We start from the raw sequence: 12,860 nt of genomic DNA, 5'->3' as shown, positions 1-12,860 counted from the left end.
AGAACACACATAGACTAACAGATAGGACAACTGAAGCAGAGACTGGCACAGGACAGAGCAGGGTTTAGTGCTGTTGTACATAGGGTAGCTATGAGTCGCAGGCAACTCAACGGCACATAATAACAACATATATCAAACACACGGTTCCAAGAGAGAAAAACCCGTCAGCCAACATACCTCCTATCAGTACAGTGATGAGGAAGTCTTGTGTCACTTCAGAAGGAACTCAGACATAAACCACTCATAGCTTTTACTTCCTTAACAGTCATTTGCTTTGTTTTTGTTTGGTTATTAATTCGACCAATAAAAAAAAAAATTAATCAGTTGCTTCAACAATTTGGTACTCTTCTAAATCCTGGTACAGTTAGAATTTAACCATTAGGATAAAGTATGTGGGATTGGTAATATTTGGTCATTTTGAGGGGGTTTTTTCCACTTTAAAAAGTGGCATTTCCACATGGCACAGACTAGTGTGGGACACGCCCTAAAGCCTATCACTGCACTGCAACATGAACATTTAAGAGGAAAAATGAGCGGTGTGATTACACACATGATTTAAGGGAGGCACTAGACCATGAAGGACCTTCTCAGCCTTTGTTTAGCATTTTAAAACATCACATTCTCTGTATAAGCATATTATACAGTTATATATAAATCTCCACAAACGCAAACTATACTTTGGAGTTACCAAAATGACCTTGATTGACAGACCATAGGCTCAGCATATGATTTCTGGGCAATGAAAAGAGCTTGAATGACATACTGTATATAACTCTATCTTATTGCTCAACTTGAGGAGTGGCCGCATCAATATTTTAGGACTTGTGTTCCTGCCCAGAACGCCTCTCTTCCCAGAAACTGAGTGGCCTCTCTACTCAAGCCTAGAGCTGCCTGCAGCTCCGAGGGGTCAAGGAGCCGACTCTGGAGACATTCTGAGCAGCCGGCTCTGTAATGTGACGTTCAGTCAGACAAAGGAGAATTTTAAATGAGCTGGGGTTTAATACATTATCCGCTCTTGGCCTGAAATTCTTCTCTAGTGCTTACAAGTCTGAAGAATTCGCCACCTGCCAATAGATCCCTCCTCCCCTTCAAGCCATTCCGCACAAAACACTAGTAAATCCTCTCCGTGCCATTTTCAGTCTTTCTTACTCCTAAAATGCTGTCCCAGTGAACTGACAACACGGCTGAAATGGATGGCACCGCAACATTTTACAACGTATAATGGAACTTCTTCTGTTTTGGAGAAAATACATTGTAATGTCCACTAAGACTGAGGATAAGAGATTATAGGAACCCTTTCTTCAGTCTGATAAAGTACCTGGTAGCAGGCACAGAAATCTATAGCAATTAAAAGGCAAATAAAAGTTAAATATAGAATTTGTACATCTATTGTACATTATAATCAAAGATCTGATCTCGTTAACAAAACATTAATTATTCCTTATCACTGCTATCCTGGTGAAGTAGCAGGTAAGGGATGGAGCATTACTAGGCCATTGAAATGTAAATGCAGACCAACAATCATGTATTTATCTGTAAATGCAATATGGGTTAACTGTGCTTACCACACTCAGGCACAGTTCTTTTTCTGTTTTAAACCTACCCCTTTCGGTAGCTACATTATTATACTGCCTTGACATTTATGTAGCTATGGTAAGGGCACTTCTCAGAAAGAAGAAATAATCTGCAGAGGAAATTTCCAGTCAACAGAAAGTAAACTCAATGCCATCAAGGTGATTCTCACTCATAGTTTCTCCATTGTTGAAAATCCAATCTCCAAGGTTGAAAATCTTAATAGAAGTAGACTGTCCTGTCTTTCTCCTGTGGAACCATTAAGTTCAAAATGCCTGCCTTTAGGTGGGCAGTGGAGGCCTAGTGGTAAGAAACTGTGCTGCAATCCCAAAGGTTCACAGTTCAAACCTACTAGCTGCTTCATGGGAGAAAGATGAGCAATCTCCTCTCAAGCAATTAACTGCTTCTGAAAAACGAAGGTCGGCCAAGTCAGCCGATGGCACATAACAACAGTCTAGGTCATAGCTCAACGCTGTCACTGTAGCATCTACTGTACCACCAGAGCTCTGATCTTACACAATACATCAGCATAACCCAGTTGAAAAAATGTTTACAGAGAATATAATTAGCTCCTTAGAAATGACCAATCAAAGAATGGTCAATGAATGGCCAAAGAATTCCACAACAAATTTAGTGATCTGAACGTGATATTTAGGAGAATATCTGTACTTGGAATTATTCTCTAAGCTATTCTTCCTGGACTAGTGATCACTCTTCAGTGCCTCATCTCGGACTCCACCTTTTCTTTCCTTCTGCTCTGCAGCGCTGGAGCTGGGGCCTAGCTGACAGAATGCTCAGCCGGGTTAGTAGAGAGCAAAGGTGTTTGTTTCCGGGCAAAGGCAAAGAGGCAGAAACGCACTTACTTCTCTCTCAAGCAGCTCTGGCCTGCCTGTCCCGACAGCCCCAGCGAGCTGCTCCTGAAAGGCTCTAATTTCCATCTTTCCTGAGACTTTGGGAGCAGTTCCTACTTGCTCACCCTTATGGGCAACAGCTGGTCACTTTGCTCGGTTAGTACCTTCAACAAGCTCAGGCTGATGGTCCAGCGGCGGCCATGCCCTTCTCGAGGAAATCCGAGCTCCGCCCTGGACGAGGCCTCTCCAGCCTCACCCCCTTTCCTCTCTACTCTTTCTCACTGTAGGTACTGGCTGCTTTTTGGCATCTGCTACTTCTGGGCTCTGAAGCGGCTCTTGTACTTCTTTACTATCCCTATCAGCTGTGGAACTCTGATTTCCGGGAACTCAACGTGTAATAGAGAAGGGCTGTGCTCCGTAGGACGGCCAATGGCTGGTTTTTCAGAAACATATCACTAGGATTCTCTTCTGAGGTGCCGCTAACCTTGACAATTATAATAAGTGAGGCGACAGGAAGACAGACAGGCAGATTCCCTGTCCAGGACAAGCCTCATCCAATGACCTGGGAATACAGAGACTGAGTTCCAAACTCCAATTCAACACAATCTGGAGGAGCATCCAACACCGGCACCCCCTGCGGATGTCCGTGGAAGCTTTCTACACTATTTTTGTTGTTGTTCATTGCCGTCGAGTTGCATAGTGACTCTTATAATTAATAACTGTCCAGGTTAGAGGGCCTCTAACATGGACCTCTAATCTTCCAGTCAGTACCCAAGTGCATTAAGTATCTGGACGTATCACTCAGGGCCACTTACGTTAGTAGCCAACCACTTTCCACTAATAAGCAATTTTTTTAACATTAAGAATTCCCTGCTCAGATAATGGATATGGTTTCTGCCTCCTGATTTGTACATTTCTTTTTTTTTTTTTGTACATTTCCTTTCAAGAATACCCTATCCCAAAGTAACAGCTTTTATTTTTCTGGATGAAGAATTAGCCTGTGCAGTATCACTCACTCACTCATTCATTGCTGTTGAGTGGGAACTCAAACACACTCAGCTCTCCAGTGTGTCTTTGGAGGCTGTAAATCACACCAGAAGGGACTTCCCACATTTCTCCCACGAAGCTGCATGGACTTAAACCATTAGAGATGCACCATTTAGGGTTTGCGGAGCAACTTCTCACAGACTGGGCCTAGACAGCCTCCCACTAAGTTCTTTCTCCACACAATTGTGAAATAGTATATGTCAGATGCTATATTATAGCAATCACTTGTTACTCATCAGAGAGTTGGACAATGACTACGGAGGATAGAAAGAGAATTGATGCCTCTGAGCTGTGGTGCTGGAGAAGAGTACTGAATGTACCATGGACTTCCAAGAAAACAAACAGATTCATCCTGAAGAGGGTTAAACCAGGCTACTCCTTGGAGGCAAGGATTCTGGGGCTTCGTCTGACATACTTTGGACATGTTGTAAGGAGAGACAGGTCCTTGGAGAGGGACATCATGCTTGGTAAGGTGGAGGGACAGCGCAGGAGGGGAAGACCCTCTATGAGGTGGATTGATTCAGTGACTGGGGTAATCGGGATGGGTGTGTAGGAGGCAATGAGATGAGCACAGGATAGAGCAGGGTTTAGGACTATTGTACATGGGGTTGCTATGAGTCGCAAACGACTCGACGGCACATAACAACAACAGCAACAACATATTATAGATAAAGAAAGAACCACCAACAAAATTTTCAGAGGTTGGTAAATTTTAGTAAATAGTTGGACCTCTGTTCCATTTTGCAGGAATGCAGCAATTGCTCAGCTCTGCCAGTGTAGCATGAAACAGTCACAGACAGTATCCAAACAGTAGCTGTGGCTGTGTTCTAATAAAATTTTATTTACCACACAGGTGGGAGGCTAGGTTTGGTCCAAGGACTGGGGTTTGGTATACAGTATAAGTTATATTCCACCTAACATAGGTCCAGGAAGCTGGGCATGTGTGGAGCCAGAGTTAAACGTGGAAACAACTGCTGCAGAAGGTGATATGAGGCATCTGTATGAAAGGGCACATAGAAACTTTAGAAATGCTCAGCTTCTGTCATTGCCACCGCCGTAGAGAGGGTAGCTGGAGAGAGAGCAATCCAAATACACGTGGCCAAGTTCAAAAGGTAGCACTACGCCCACTGTAGCACTGGAATACTAATGAATCCCATGGATACTTTTAGAAGGAAGTGGTCTCAATAATAACTTTGTGCAGATTACTCACTTTATGGAAGAGGAACCCAAAGCTCAGAATGCAAGGAGCTAGCAAAGAAGGAGGAAAAATTAAAGCTATTTATAGAGAATGAGTATGAGGTTACATCACCAAGATAGGGTCTGTAATGCAAGTGTCAGAACTCGGCTAAAAATGATAAAGTTGCTGCACATATAACTTATTTATGAGCAAAAATAAAATAAGAATTCTGAATTTCCATCTGATCTAAGCTTAGTATGTTGACATGTTTAAATGGAACACAAATATCATAAATGTACAGGAATTTAACTAAAAGAAAAGAGTTATAAAAATACAGTATTATTTGAGTGTGTATCTGTGTGGATAGGGAGATAGGTAGGTAGACAGACAGGCAGATTCCCTGTCCAGGACAAGCCTCACCCAATGACATGGTAATATAGAGCTTGAGTCCCAATCTCCAATTCAACATAATTCTGAACGACCAGTCAACACCAGGACTCCTTGAGGATGTCCATGGAGGCTTTCTACACTGTTGTTGTTGTTGATCATTGCCAAGATGAGGACGACTCACAGTGACCCTATGAACAAAAGGCCTGAAGTCTTTCTATAACCATTGTCATTTTTCCAGGTTCATAGAGTTTCCAGAGGCATATGGTTTAGGAATTGAATGTCACTCCTGCTTCCAAACCTGTCTTAAAACTGGGACCTCCACCAAACACTGTCCACTATGGGCAGCTGTTATGTTATGGCCCCCAATGGCACAAGGTTCGGCTTCACAACATACCCAGATTATTTTAGGATAGCAAACTGAAATAAGAATGCTGTACAACTTAGAAGAATGTTCCTCTGAAATGAAATAACAACAACATAGCAATTGTATTGCCATTGCTTTCTACACTAAATGCAATTTCAGCTTCTCCTCCGGCCCCTCCTGCCTCCTTCATGCCTTTGAAGGTATTATTGTGAGAACACACCTGCATTCAAATCTGAGTCTGTAGCCTCCTGTGACATCTGACACTTGCCCAAAGTAAAAAGAGATCATTAACACTCAAGACAGGATTTACTCCAGATGTGCTAGCATCATTCGCCAACCATAAAATTAGAGGAAGAGATGAATGAAAGAATCATCAAACGACCTAAAAGCTAATATTCCCAGTGAAACATGCTCAGGACACCCCACGAGTGGGTCGGGGGAGCAAATGAAGGCTCTGTACTGGATGTGTAGCAATGAAACAGAAGAGAACCCAGATATTTTGCTTCAGAAGAAAAACTAGACCCAGAAGAGATGGTCCAAATGGAATAGTCCTTGCCTTATATTTTATGCAACAGATTGTGATCAGAAGGGATACTTAGTATGCGTAGGGGTAACAAAGTGTTCTTGAGGTTTTTCTTTAGCATGTGATTTTTATACTGTGTGCAAAGTGTAACTTCCACAAAAGAATCATCTGTATTTAAATACAGGTAAAGAAAAGATATATTTTAAAACCATGTTTGAGCTAGGCATCCCAGTCATTCTCCCTTCCCACCGATATGGATAATTGGGATTTAAGTACCTTCTCAGTTTTCACAGACCACAGAAGGCTTTGAATGTCTTTGTTAAGGAAGGCTAGAACTCACTATCTACAACTCTAACTGCTTAGCAATTAAAGTTCATCAAATATTGTACCTTAATGGCCTTATCTCAAAATGAGGACAATTGTTATTATCTCTTCTCTAGGATGCCATAATGAGTAAATATTTGGTAGGAATGCATTCTAAAGGAGCTCTCATGGTACACTGGTTGACACTTGGCAGCTAACCACAAGGCGGATGGTTCAAATCTACTGGAGACTTGAAAAGGGAAATACATGATAGTTTGTTCCTGTAAAGATTAACAAACTTGAAAATGCTATGTGATGGTTTTATTCTGTCCTATAGGGTCTGACCACTTGGCCAACTGACTGGAAGAGGTCGATATTTGTTCCTATCCCAAAGAAAGGCGACCCAACTGAATGTGGAAACTACAGAACAATTTCACTGATTTCACATGCAAGCAAGATTTTACTGAAGATTATCCAAAAACGACTGGAACAGCACATCGACAGAGAACTACCAGAAGTCCAGGCTGGTTTCAGAAGGGGTCGTAGTACTAGAGATATTGTAGCTGATGTTAGATGGATCTTGACTGAAAGCAGGGAATACCAGAGGAATGTCTATCTGTGTTTCATTGACTATGCAAAGGCATTTGACTGTGTAGATCATAACAAACTGTGGCTGACTCTGAGAAGAAGGGGAATCCCAGAACACTTGATCGTTCTAATGCGAAACTTATACTTGGACCAGGAGGCAGTCGTCAGAACAGAGCAAGGGAACACTGCATGGTTCAAAATTGGGAAGGGCGTATGCCAGAGATGCATCCTATCTCCATACCTTTTCTATTATGCAGAACAGATTATCCGGGAGGCTGGGCTCTATGAGGAGAAATGTGGGGTCAAGATTGGTGGACGAATTATCAACAATCTGTGTTATGCGGATGACACAACCCTGCTTGCTGAAACTGAGGAGGACCTGAAGGGCCTGCTGCAGAGTGTCAAGGACTGCAGCCTACAATATGGATTAAGGCTCAATGTCAAGAAGACAAAGATTCTCACCACTGGACCAACTGGCAGCATCAGGATGGATGGTGAAGAGATTGAGATTGTACACAGCTTTAGTTTGCTTGGCTCCATAGTCAACCGTCTTGGCACCAGCAGCCAGGAAATTAAAAGGCGCATTGCCATGGGAAAGTCAGCTGTTAGGGACCTCTCCAAAGTGCTGAAGAGCAGTGGTGTCTCTCTGGAGACTAAGGTGCGTCTGATACAGGCCATGGTCTTCGCAATCACCTGTTATGCATCAGAGAGTTGGACAATGACCAAGGAGGATAGAAGGAGAATTGATGCCTTTGAGCTGTGGTGCTGGAGAAGAGTATTGACAATACCATGGACTGCTAGGAAAACAAACAGATTTGTCCTGGAGAGGGTTAAACCGGGTGGCTCCTTGGAGGCAAGGATTCTGAGGCTCCGTCTAACTTACTTTGGATATGTTGTGAGGAGAGACCGGTCCTTAGAGAGGGACATCATGCTTGGGAGGGTGGAGGGACGGCACAGGAGAGGAAGGCCCTCTATGAGGTGGATTGATTCAGTGACTGGGATAATTGGGATGGGCGTGTAAGAGACAGTGCGATTGGCACAGGACAGAGCAGAGTTTAGGGCTGTTGTACATAGGGTCGCTATGAGTCGCAGGCAACTCGACGGCACATAACAACAACAACAACCCTCAACAAAGAGGGTCACATAGCATTTTCAAGTTTGTTAATCTTTACAGGAACAAACTATCATATATTTCCCTAGTGGAAAGGAAGCTATGCTACCAAGCCGAAGGTGTGTGATTTTCATCTGTGGCCCTCAGCCAGGTTCAAATTGTCTTCCTGTCAAACATTCTTCTAGGTGGTATACCACTGGTCTGTGCGTTGCTGTACAGAGGTAACTCGTGGTTGCTGTGATGCTGAAGACTGTGACAGTGATGTGCCAATCATGGTAACGGGTACCCATGGTGGACAGTGTTGGCTGGAGCTTCCTGACTAAATAAAGCCTGGAAGCAGGAGCGACATCCACTTCCGAAATGGCTTGCCTCTGGAAGCTCTATGTACAAACAGTGCTCAGGCCGTTCGTTCATAGGGTCGCTATGAGTCGTCTACGACTCCACGGCATCAAACAACAACAACAACGTAGGGTCCCTATCCCTATGAGTCAAAAACAACTTGAAGGCAACAGCTATGGGTGATACATTTTTAAATATGACATGAGAAGGCTACCTGACAACATATACAGCAGCTTCCAAGCATAGAGACATTATTCCAGATTAACATTATGGATGAGTGATCTGAAAGAACCCAAGTTAGGCACAGTTCTTTTTCTATACCCCAATCAGGAGAGTGCTAGCAGAAGATTTCAAGATAAACTCAATGGAGACAATTCAATTCAATTCCTGGGCAGGAAGAAAAGTGCAACAATGAATGCAAATCCAAAATTTCTGTAAATGTTCATTAAAATTATTAAAATAAAATTTTAAAAAAGTAAAAAATAAAGAAAAATTTTTAAAAAGTAACATTCAGAGTATAACGTTTTCTAACTTCCCCTCAATATTGTGTATGAGGTTATTTTCAGAGTATTTTTTTTCTGTGTGTGTGAGTCTGTTGAGGAATAATACAGGTTGAGAAGCAAGGTATGAGCCTTAAAGATGTGAAAACTTACAAGTGTGTCTGGCCAAGGAGTAGTTGGATCCACCACTGGTCAAGCCAAATCCCTCTGGAATTTGACTGGAGCTTCGAGGTCGGGTCAACAGTTTGGGAGGTTCAATTTCAGCACCAAATTCCGCTCCGATGACTCCCAGCAGAACAATAGCAGTAGCTTGCTTCCGTCTTTCCTCATAGGATGTGGAAATCTTCTTCATTTGTGGAACGCTTGACAGGCAACCTGAAAACCAATACAGAGAAGGCAAATTAAAAGACTACCATGATAAAAAGATAACATGACTTAAGAAGCGTTCAACACTATTCATTTAGGAAACAGTCTTTTCAAGTAAAGGGTGCTATGTCAAGTGGCTACCCAAAAGGAAAAAAAAGAGGCTGGATCCCTACCTCACAGAATGTACAGAATTAATTTAAACTGAATCACAGACTTCCATATACCTACCAAGGTAACTGAGAATATACACAGGACTCTTAACAATAAGTAAGAATTTGTACAATCCCAACATTTTTTCAATGAGCAAATAATTTGATTAGACACTTCTCCAGTCAAAAGAGATAAACAGCTAGTGAACATAAAAATATCACTGGCCATTACAAAAATACAAATGCAAAATCATGGCATTATCTATTAAATGGCTGTAATAAAATTTCAGACAATGACAGACGGTGTTGAAGATGAAAAGGTACCAGAAGGAACACTGAGGCACTGCATGGAGGAATACAAAACGGTACATTTACTTTGTAAAACAGTCTGGTTGTTCTTCAAAACTTAAACAGAGAGCTATGATATGAGCCATAGTTTCTACTTCTAGGTAGGATATTCAAGAAAAAGATAAACAAATGAAGGTCCATTGTAGCATTGTTCAAAACAAATAGTGAAAACATAAATAACTCACATGTTCTTCAACTTACGAATGAATAGACAAAGTGTGGTATATCCATTCAAGGGAGAATTATTTGGCAATAAAAAGGAAAAGAATACAATGCTGAAACATGCTATCACATCGATGACCTTGAGAACACTGTGCTGAGGGAAAGAAGTCAATCATAAAAGACTTTTTAAAAAACTACTGATTTCAGGGGTGGGGTGGGCGGGGAGAAAAGTACAACAATGAATGAATAGAATTCCAAAATCTCTGTAGATGTCCATTGAAATAAAAAAATAAAATAAAAAATTAAACAAACAAAAAAACCCTATTGATTCCATTTATATTAAATATCCAGGACAGGTAACTGTAGACAGTACAATGGTTGGTTAGAGATGGGCGATGGGACAGAAGAAAAACAGTCAGTGTCTGCTAATAGGCATTAGGTTTTTGAGGTGTTAAAATGTTCTAAATTTAGATTATAATCACATTTGCAGCGCTCTAAATACATGAACAGCAGCTCTGGTGATGTCGGATCATAAAAAGGGCTGATGAAAAATTAAAATCTCTTAAGTTCCCTCTCACTGAGGATCCTTTGATGTCACAGTGAATAAGCATTTAGCTCCAAACTGAAAGGTTGGTGATTCAACATCACACTAGCAAGCGAGGTGCTCTTCAAGAGAAAAGTGCAAACAACTGCTGCTGTAAAGATTTACAGCACTGGAGATTCTATCGGGTGCTTTTACTGTACCCTCCTACTTATCTTACTTGGATCCACAATTAATCCACTTGGTACCAGTAGTCGAAAGATCAGTCCCTTGGGGAGCTCTGGTGGCCTAGTGGCAAGGAGCTGCAACTACAATCCCAGAGGTGCACGGTTCGAATCCACCACATGCTCTGCCGGGAAAAGGAGGGAGGGACAATCTCCTCCTGTACCAGTCAGATCTGATTTGACGGTACACACACACACACACACACACACACACACACACACAATATCAGTCCCAGAAAAGTCTGTAGTCAGGGACCTCTCCAAATTATAGACGAGCAATGATGTCAGTTTGAGTACTAACATCCTGATTCAACCTTAGTCTTTTCAGTCATCTGTTATACATTCTGAGAGCTGGACAACGGATAAGGATGACAGATGAAGAACTGATGTCTTAGAACTGTGGCATAGGAGAAGAGTGCTGGACTGTATCGTCCTACTTTATCTTACCTGGATCCACAGTTAATACAATCCCTTGAATTGCCAAAATAACAAACAGAAACATTTCGTAGAAGGTGCAGACAGAATGCTCCTTAGAGGCAAAGATAATGAAACTTCATCTTGCATACTTTGGGCATGTTGCAAAGAGAAGTTACCCCTTGGAGAAGACATCATGCTTGCAAAGGTGGAGAGATGGCAAAGAAGGGGAAGTCCTTCAACCAGGTGGACTGACACAGTAACTGCAGCAAAGGGCTTGAGTGTGTCAGAGTTTGTGAGGAGGGCACAGGATAGGACAGGGTTCAGATCTGTTGTTCACAGGGTCACTATGAGTATGATTTGATTTGATGGCACTTAACAACAGCAACAGAGTGTAACTGAGTTAGGGTCAACTTGATGGCAACAGATTTGTTCCCTCAAAACAAGTACTGGTACCACAATAGGTAAGTTCTTGGTTGTGAACTTGGTTCTGCAAACGGAACCTCTTCCCAGTCATTTTGAAGGAGCACAGATCAAAGTAACAGCTCACAAAGCGATCACAATTTAGGAAACTCTGTGGAGTTTGTTCCTGGTCCTTGAAGATCACTATAAGTTGAAACAAACTTCACCACACACAACAGCAGTAATAATAGGCAACAATAACAACAACAATTGAAATTAGTTTGATAAAAAGAAGAGTTACAGGATTTTTTTTAAAAAATTATGATTGTACTTTATTGGTCTCATAGTTCTTTTTATTCCTTTCTTTATCTTTTTTTTTTAAATTCATTTTAACCAAAGTTTACAAAGACTTAGGGTTTCCAGTCATTCCCTGATGCACTTTTCTCCCTACCCTTGAGTCACAGGATATTTAAGAGTCAGATCCAAATTCTCTTCAAAATCCATTCAAAGTCTACGTGGAGTCAAGTAGAAAAAAGATTATTTATTATTATGAATTAATTTTCCTTATTTACTTACTTGGTTTGGTATCCTATTTATTTTTTTAATAATTACTTTTTCATTTGGCTAGAGTGCTACGGCCAAGTGCAGAGGAGTAGAAAAAGAGGCAACAGAGGAGAGAATGAATCAGATCATGCATGCTTTTAACAGGTCAACTTCACGTTTTCATTCTTATCCTCAGAGCAATGGGAATATGAAGGATAGGCTTTAACCCACACACAGTCTTAGAAATCACTCTGAGCATGGCGTAGCCTATTGGCTACAGAAAGTGGAGGAAGTGGGATGATGAAGAGCTGCTACAGAAACAGAAGTAGGACATTTGATTTGGTTTGTGGATGCCACAAAGGAGATGCAGAGAATGGAACGTTTCTAGATACACAGTGATTTGGGGCAGTTGCTGAAAACACTGCAGAAAGATTAGAGAGGGTGTACTCTGAATTCTCTTGCAAATCATAACAGACTAAAACCAGACAAAAATGTTTGGTAAGATAAATATTATTCTTTAAAGAAGTTGAATATAAAAAAAAAATCCCTGGAGCACATGACTTTTTATTCTATTATTTTCTAGACAGACTAGATAAGACAGAGTAGATATGGAGGTGGGCAAAGACCTAGTTGAATCGGAGATAAAGAAGTGGTGAGATATTTTAAAGACTTTGGAGGCAGGGAGAAATAATTAAGGAATAAAATGGGGAAGAGATTGAGATAATTAACAGTTTTAGTTCCACAGTCAACACTCTTGGAAACAGCAGCCAGGAAATCAAGAGATGAATTGCACTGGGAAAGTCGGCTGTGAGTGACCTCTCAAGAGTACTGAAGAGTGACGACATCAGGTTGGAGACTAAGGTGTGCCTGATCTGGGCTATAGTCCTCTCAATTACGTGCTATGCACCAGAGAGTTGGACAGTGAGTAGGGATGATAGAAAGAGAA

At 41.5% G+C, this 12,860-nt stretch overlaps 1 protein-coding gene across 2 annotated transcripts in view; it reads right to left on the bottom strand.

The window, feature by feature from the left end:
- Nucleotides 1–12,860, bottom strand: part of WDR7 (WD repeat domain 7) — a 349,149-nt gene that overhangs the window by 155,277 nt on the left and 181,012 nt on the right. For both annotated transcript variants that reach the window (XM_006891734.1, XM_006891735.1), the window contains one exon: nucleotides 8,919–9,140. In XM_006891734.1, coding sequence (XP_006891796.1) covers nucleotides 8,919–9,140 — 222 coding nt within the window. The remainder of the gene's footprint in view (nucleotides 1–8,918; nucleotides 9,141–12,860) is intronic.

Source organism: Elephantulus edwardii, unplaced genomic scaffold (assembly GCF_000299155.1).
Source record: "Elephantulus edwardii isolate Elephantulus edwardi_28Jun2011 unplaced genomic scaffold, EleEdw1.0 scaffold00103, whole genome shotgun sequence".
NCBI classification, from domain to species: Eukaryota; Metazoa; Chordata; class Mammalia; order Macroscelidea; family Macroscelididae; genus Elephantulus; species Elephantulus edwardii.
The sequence above is the reverse complement of the archived record's forward strand: the minus strand, read 5'-3'. Positions and strand labels throughout refer to the sequence as shown.